Source organism: Periophthalmus magnuspinnatus, chromosome 5 (assembly GCF_009829125.3).
Source record: "Periophthalmus magnuspinnatus isolate fPerMag1 chromosome 5, fPerMag1.2.pri, whole genome shotgun sequence".
Lineage (NCBI taxonomy): Eukaryota > Metazoa > Chordata > Actinopteri > Gobiiformes > Gobiidae > Periophthalmus > Periophthalmus magnuspinnatus.
In genome coordinates this window covers 15,102,587-15,110,673 of record NC_047130.1, presented here as the reverse complement: position 1 = coordinate 15,110,673, position 8,087 = coordinate 15,102,587, and the positions used below count along the sequence as shown (strand labels likewise).

Genomic DNA, 8,087 nt, shown 5'->3' with positions numbered 1-8,087 from the left:
CATGTTGTTTACACATCAGTGCTTAAATAAGGACGTGCAGTTTTACAAAGGACAAACTCTCCGACAGCAGCAATGGAACAGCAGATCCTTGGAGCTCACCACAGCGGTAGAGAGTTAAACTGGAGCCAGCAGCGTGTCTTCTCCGCGTGGATCTGCTACAGAGTCACCACTGTCATATCCTAAGTAAATACAAAATGTTCAGTAACATTTTAATTTTGTACTCACATCTATTACTCAAGAGTACTGTCACACTGTATTACTCGAGTAAGAGTACTACACTAACAGTATTCTTAATCGAGTAATACAGTGTAACAGTACTCTTATTCAAGTAATTTCTTGGACAAGTACTTCCTTCAAAAGTCATTCACTTAAATAAGACCCTCAGATTTTTTTCTGAGCTTCTCTTACACTGTGTGTGACTCAAACATTTGTACTGTATGCAACCCCTTTACTTGACAAATGTGATCAAAGTGAGACGTTTTTAGTTTTTGCTGGGCCAGAGTGGAGGAAACAGTCAGATTTGGCAACCAGAAAAACATGTGGCTGTGTAGCTGGAGAGTGTCCCCTGCAGGACAAAAGAAGAAAGACAGCAACACAACACTGGACCTCAACAGCCTTTAATACAAGAGAAGAAAAAAAAACATTTCCACTGAACCAACATCTGTGGTTTGGTCCTGGATCGGGTCCTGGATCGGGTCCTGGATCGGGTCCTGGATCGGGTCCTGGATCGGCCTCGGGTCCTCCCCGGGCCTCAGTCCTCATCAAGAGCATAGACTGGGTAGGTAGTAGTTGAAAAAGAAGGCATCCATTTTGTGTTTGAGGACATTAATGAGGCCCTGGTCTCTGTAAACTCTCTGGACCAACATGTCGTCTCCACAGAACAGCAGCACGTCGCACCAGGCCGTCCCCGTCACCATCAGCTCCCCCTGAACCTGCCAGTACCCTGGGGACCTCGGGTTCAGCTGTGGCGCTCCCTCTTTAAACACCAGATATTTACTCTCAGTGAAGGTGCGTAGATCCTCACACTTCAACTGCAAAATCCCAAACGAGATTTCCTCATTGGGGTCGTAAACCAAGCCGTCGGGATGAGCCGCGATCCACGGAGCGCTTGGGTGAACTACGACCCCGCAGGGATACCAGTTTACGCAAAGGAGCCGGCAGTATTCCCTCAGAGCTTCGATCCGCTGTTCCTTTTCGATGGTGGCTTGCTTGTACCGGCGCCGCCCACGTTTTAGCTTAGCGACGAGCTTTTGGGCACTGCCTTCTGCATTTTTAAGTGAAAATAAATCTCTGAAACAGTGGAGGAGGCGGGACTTCTTCACGTCGTCGGTGACGTCTTTGTCCTGGCGAGTTGACTGTTCCAGAGTGTAAGCCCCCTCCCACGATACGGTCATGCTGCCGACGACAGCGCGCTGGTTTGGCGGGAGCTTGGGGATGGCGGACGATGGGACTGTTTGGCTCTGCAGGGGGAGTCGGGGCTGGGGAGGGGCGGCATCCAGAGGTTTTAAGTCACTCTCGGACGGCAGAGGGTGATGGTATGACAGGGGGCATCCTTTAGGGACCTTACCCAGAGAACACTCCACAAACTCCACCTCCGGGTCCAGTCCCATGAGCGTGACTAGGGGGCGCTGCTCTTCAGGCATGTCTTGGTAGATTTCAGTCATGCGAGATATAAATGCTTTGTATTCAGTGGGAGTCGGCAGAAACGTGCTGTCGGGCTTTTTGAACCTAAACAAGCGAAAAATGATCATGGTAAAAATATTGTACGACACAATCTGACCCCTGACCTCTGACTCATGAGCTCCATGTTCAAATGCGCCTCCTCAAAAACAGACATGGGCCGTGTCTCAATTCACCAAATGCACCTTTTGAAGGGTCCCTTCGAAGTACTCTTCAAAGTGTAGTTTGAAGGTTCCGGACGAGAATGTGTCCTCCTCAGTGTAGCCGCCATCTTACTGAAGTGGGACAGGCCTAAACCACAGACCGCACTTCCACCGCTGTCTTTGAGCGTACGATACGTACATTACGTACGTTATTTTTATTTTAATTATTTATTATTTAATAGAAGAAAAGTCAAGATGTCGTCGTCACAGCCGTTTCTTTTTGTTTAGATTGAATATCAATAGGCAAATATAAGTTTCAAGGTGATTTTTTTTTTCCACTTGTAGCTACTTCATAACTTTAACAAAATATACCTTGTGAAAACGTAATAACAGAGACAGAGGTAACAATATCATTTCTACATTCATAGTCTATAAACCAGAGACACTGATTAGTTGTACATATAGTGGGATATTACAGTTTAACATTCGATATTTTGGCCAGTGGCTACACCACTTTAATAACAGAGGGCGCTGTTTCCCTTCTATGCCGTGCCAGTTCTTTTCATCTTATTGTGAAGTATTTTCTAGCAGTGCAGCGCTACATCAAGCTAGTGTCTTGATTTACTAACACGAAGGTAAATGACACGTGCCACCAGGGGGCGCAGACCTATGGAATGTACCGGAACACATGAAGATTTTGTGCACGTCTCAGGACTCTTCTGTCCTTTCCTCAGAGTCCGTTGCTTCATTGTTCACATTACCTGTGTGGATCATTAAACTCTTCTGACTTTATGTTTCAGTCTCTTGGTCTTTGACGCTTACAATAGAAACGAACATTCTTACATTATTCTTATTGCAATAATAATTTCTAATGATAATGTCTTCTTATTGTCTAGCAATAACTGCACATTCCTTTATTCCATGTAACTCCTCTCCTTTTTAATCATCAAACACACGGCCTGTACTTATCTTTATTCAGATTTAACAGTTTCATGTCGCACTGTTGTAGATGAGGTAAACCAGTACGAACATTTGAATGTATATTGTGCAGCGGACTACATTTTCTTCTCTTTTTTGCGTAGTCGTGGTGCATGATGGGATATAGCAGTGCGCGAAGTGTGCATGGATGCACGCTTCGGTTACGTCCGATCTCCATGGAAACGCTGGAAATGCAGGGAACATTTTGTCTTACTCGTTCATGGGGTGCATTGAAATGGGACAGCCCTTGTCGTGCCGGAAATTACGTAACTGCCCTTCGACGCACACTTCCAATGGTGATTCTAAGGCCATTTTGGCAAATTGAGACATGGCCATGGAGTTGTGTTTTGTTTCATTCACACGTGTTTGTTTAACACTTTATTATTAGTCTGTCTACACCTCCAAAACTCAATGCTCTGTTCCACCTTGTGATGTCATGAAGTGGTAGTTTTCAAGTTAATAGCTCCTATTACCTTTAGTTCAGTGGAGATCAGCAATTCCAGGACTGAAATGATCCAAATGATTCTAGTGAAGGTGTGTGGAGTTTAAAAACACAGTTGGGCACTTCCTGTATTACCACATGATGACATCACAAGGTGGAAAAGAGTGTTTTCTGTTTGAGATAAGAGCCCGGTAACAGTTATGGAATGACCTCTGTGTCCAAACAGGAAATGACATTATAAACATCAACAAAACTGAAAAACTAGAAAAGACAAGGCAAGATTGAAAAAAAAACCTTAAATATAATGAATCTAACTGTGTTTCAGTGAAGCTGAATCTGTCAGATGAAATGCACATTTATATAAAATGATTCTGACCTGGGACATTCCAGCAAAGTTTTCTGTGGTGAAGGCTGAAGGAGGAAAAAAACAGAATTAGAATCAACAGGACTGTCCCACTTTAAACAGTCCTACTGTGTCTCTATCGTCTCATCTCTGATCCTGTGGATTATGTTATAATTTACACTTTTTAAAATCACAATATTCATTTAAAACCACTTAATAAAAGAAACAAGTCCGCTGACTTATAAAACTTTGGTGTCCAATGGGAGCTGACGTCGCCGTAAATGTCATCACAACAAAGCGCTGCATGTTATGGATAGCTGCAGATCACACTAGAGCAGCACATTTTTGTCATTTGTATCAAAATGACTACGCAACGCTGCCGAATCCTACGACTATCACCGATTAAGAAAATAAAACTGGAGACGGAAGTGTGTACGTCACGGTGGGCGTGTACGTGCCATAGTGGATGTGTCATAGTGGGCGTGTAAATCACGTTCTAAAACTGCTCTGAGTTTTTAGTTTTGATAATAGTTTTAATCTTGATTTCACCTCAGTCTGTTCAGCTGCGCTTGGCTCCTCGTCCTCTCTGCTCTTCTCCTCCTCCTGCTCCTCCTCCTCTCCTTCATCTTCCTCATTTCCTCCCTCCTCATCTCTCTCTCCTCTTTCACTGGCGTTCTCTCTCATCATTGACGTTAAGACCATGGCCGAGGAGCAGGGAGCGTCGTTCATCTCAAGAGCGCTGGGAGATCAGACAGTTTAAACAAAATTACAATCGAGTCCCATTTTGTAAAGCATCATAATCTCCACAAACAAAATGTCATGTTTTATTCTGCATAAAAACATCTAACCCTGTGTGTGAGATTCCCTACTGTGTTAGATGCCCCCCTTATGTGTAAGATGTCTTCCCTGTGTGTCAGATGCCCTCACTGTGTTCTAAAATGTCCTTTTAAACAAAGCTAATTTTCTGTTCAGTGTTTGCTAATGTGTACATTGTGTCACCATGGCAACTAGTGCCCCAGGGGTCAATCCTGGGACCCCTGTTGTTCAATGTCTAGATCCTGCTGTTAGGCCAGTTAATACGCAGCAATAATGTGTCCTACCACAACTCTGCAGATGACACTCAGATCTATGTCTCACTGGCAGCAGGTGAATATGGACCAGTGGATTCACTCTGACACTGCATCCAACAGATCAGTGTGTGGATGCAAAAGGGCAGCTCTGGTTGTGTATAAGTCTCTCCATGGCCTAACACCAAAGTATATCTCCGACATGTTATTGCCATATGAACCATCTCACACTCTGAGGACTTCAGGGACCGGCCTCCTGCTGGTCCCAGAGTCAGGACTAAACTTGGGAAATCTGCATTTCACTTTTACACAACTAAAACCTGGAACAATCTTCCTGAAGATGTGAGACAGGCCTCTACTTTGACAATGTTTAAATCCAGGCTCAAAACAGTTCTGTTCAGCTGTGCATACGACTGAAAGGTTTTTATTCTGCACTCTTCTGTTTTAATGATAATTTTATGATTATTTGTGATTATTTGTTTTGATTTGCGATTTTAATGTCTTTCTTATTCTGTAAAGCACTTTGAATTACTTTGTGTAGGAATTGTGCTATACAAACAAACTTGCCTTGCCTAGTAATTTTAATCATAATACTAAAATTTCAAACTTAATCTCAATACTATGAAATAGACTCTATACTCGATATTCGATCCCGATACCACCCTGATAAAAAAACAAATTTCTTTAGACACTGTGCTGTTCCACGTTAAATGTTGTACTTTGTGTTCCCATGTGTCTTATATCTGTGTAATCCCTCAGTGTCCAGTAGATTCATAATGGTGCATGGTCCTGGTTTAGTCCTGGTTTAGTCCTGGTTTAGTCCTGGGTCAGTCCTGGGTCAGTCCTGGGTCAGTCCTGGGTCAGTCCCTCGTTTAGTCCCTTGTTTAGTCCCTCGTTTAGCATTGATACCTCTACTTTCGATACTAGTTTCAGTATCGATCATTATCTGATTTTGCCCTGATGGTACCAGACAGAATACCTCTGTGAGTCAGAGATGGGGATGGCCTCTGTTTCGGGTTTGACCTCGTTCATGATGTCATCACTGATCACACACTCCATCTGCTCCTCTTTGAGCTGCTCCAGTCCGGCTTCGGAAAACACAGCTCCATTCCGGGCTCCAGGACAGGAATGCCGGAAGGCTGGAAAACTGGAGCCCTCATCTGCAGGGAGAGGAGTCTGATATAACGATCAACAGGGACAAAATACAAATCTTCATGGGTTTCAGAGTCTGTTATCGGTGACATTTTGACAACTTTCTTCCCTATTCAAAAAGATATAGTATTTTTGTTTTAAATTGCAAATTACTATGGCAACAGACCTAATTTTCCATCATTCTGAAACTTCTGGATTTGCAGTTACATCTGGAACAAGATTTTGTTCACAGGTCATTTTTAAACCCAATCTGAAAACTGAAATCTGACACACAGAAAGGACATCTGACACACAGAAAGGACATCTGACACACAGGGAGGGCATCTGACACACAGAGAGGTGGAGGAGAGAGGAGGAAAAGGAGCAGGAGGAGGAGGAGAGAGAGGAGGAAGAAGTGAGAGGAGGAGCAGTTGAGGAGAAGGAAGAGTAGGAGGGAGAAGAGGAGCTAGAGGAGGGAGAGGAGGAGCAGGAGGAAAAGGAGAAGGAATAGACAGAGCAGGAGGGAGAGAAGAGGAAGTGGAGTTGGAGGTGGAGGAGGGGAAGGATAGAAGGTGGCGGAGGAGGATGAAAAGGAGGAGCAGTAGAGTAGGAAGAAGGAGGAGAGAGGACAAGGAAGAGCAGGAGGAGGGAGAGGAGGAGGAAGAGGACCAGGAGAGGAAGAAGAGCTGGAGGGGGAGGAAGAGGGAGCAGAAGGAGGAGAGGCATACACAGGGACAGATCTAAACTCCAGGATGATTCTTTGACACAAAATCAGACTAAAGGAGACACAGAGAGTGTCAAGAGCCAAATAACTTCAGTCTTAGTGATTTACTCTGAACAGTCAAAGTACTTCTTTGGTTTTGTGATGTTTTGTGATGTGTTCAGATACTGTTTTCATGTTTCTTACCGATCCTGCAGAGAGCCACGTGCGGCTGAAGCATCGACTCCAGCTGGAGCCGCAGACTCTCGTTCTCAGACTCGTAGCTTTGGACCAGGTTTTGCACTTCACTGAAAATGTTCAGAGCCACAGCGGTAAAAGTCTCCGTGAGGAACGAGCGGAGGTGCTGCAGAGGTGGGGAGGAGCTGTGGAGGTGCTGCAGAGGTGGGGAGGGGCTGTGGAGGTGCTGCAGAGGCTCCGACGCCATCTCAGCGCCTCCTATTTGTGATTCTTATGTTTCAATCCCTGATCTATAATCCCGCGTTTATGCGCAAATTTGTGAAGAGAAGCTAACGATGCTAATGCTAATACTAATGCTAACCCCGCGCTGGACTCGAACCCGGAAGAAGAAGAAGAAGAGAGAGGAGGAGGAAAAAGAGAGAGGCGCAGGAAGAGGAAAAAGAGAGAGGAGGAGGAGGAGGAAGAAGAGAGGCGCAGGAAGAGGAAAAAGAGAGGAGGAGGAGGAAGAAGAGAGGCGCAGGAAGAGGAAGAAGAGAGAGGAGGAAGAACAGGAGGAAGAGCAGGAGGAAGAGCAGGAGGATTAGAGAGAGGAGAAAGCAGGAGGAAGAGGAGCATGACGATGGCCGTGTCCCAAATGCACCCTTTGAAGTACTCTTCAAAGTGTAGTTTGAAGGTTCCGGACGAGAATCTGCCCTCCTCAGTGTAGCCGCCATCTTGCTGAAGTGGGACAGGCCCACACCACGGACCACACTTCCACCGCTGTCTTTGAGCGTACGATACGTACATTACATACGTTATTTTTAATGATTTATTATTTAATAGAAGAAAAGTCAAGATGTCGTCGTCACAACCGTTTCTTTTTGTTTAGATTGAATATCAATAGGCAAATATAAGTTTTAAGGTGATTTTTTTCTCAATTGTAGCTACTTCATAACTTTAACAAAATATACCTTGTGAAAACGTAATAACAGAGACAGAGGTAACAATATCATTTTGACATTCATAGTCTATAAACCAGAGACACTGATTAGTTGTACATATAGTGGGATATTCCAGTTTAATGGTTCGATATTTTGGCCAGTAGCTACACCACTTTACTAACAGTAGAGGGCGCTGTTTCCCTTCTATGCCGTGCCAGTTCTTTTCATATTATTATTGTAAAGTATTTTCTAGCAGTGCAGCGCTACATCAAACTAGTATCTTGACTTACTAACACTAAGGTAAATGACACGTGCAGACCTATGGAAGGTACCGGAACTCATGAAGATTTTGTGCGCATCTGAGGACTCTCTTCTGTCCTTTCTGGAGAGTCCGTTGCTTCAATGTTCACATTACCTGTGTGGAACACGAACATTCTTACATTATTCTTATTGCAGTAATAATTTTTAATGATAATAATGTCTGG

The 8,087-nt window shown here is 44.2% G+C and overlaps 1 protein-coding gene across 1 annotated transcript; it reads right to left on the bottom strand.

The window, feature by feature from the left end:
- Nucleotides 1–602: 602 nt before the first annotated feature.
- Nucleotides 603–7,049, bottom strand: LOC129456270 (uncharacterized). Its single transcript, XM_055222083.1, has 5 exons — nucleotides 6,692–7,049; nucleotides 5,633–5,813; nucleotides 4,136–4,325; nucleotides 3,620–3,654; nucleotides 603–1,728 (listed from the first exon to the last, which is right to left on the bottom strand). Exons 1-5 carry the CDS (start codon nucleotides 6,927–6,929, stop codon nucleotides 762–764), a joined length of 1,611 nt encoding a protein of 536 aa, XP_055078058.1. The 5' UTR covers nucleotides 6,930–7,049; the 3' UTR covers nucleotides 603–761.
- Between the last annotated feature and the right edge of the window lie 1,038 nt (nucleotides 7,050–8,087).

Excerpts from the sequence above, each read along its gene's own strand:
- LOC129456270 (XM_055222083.1), bottom strand. The coding sequence starts at position 6,929 with ATGGCGTCGGAGCCTCTGCAGCACCTCCACAGCCCCTCCCCACCTCTG. Across the intron at positions 5,814-6,691 it reads CGTGGCTCTCTGCAGGATCG|ATGAGGGCTCCAGTTTTCCA; the intron begins GTAAGAAACATG and ends CTCTCCCTGCAG. Across the intron at positions 4,326-5,632 it reads CCCATCTCTGACTCACAGAG|CGCTCTTGAGATGAACGACG; the intron begins GTATTCTGTCTG and ends CTGATCTCCCAG.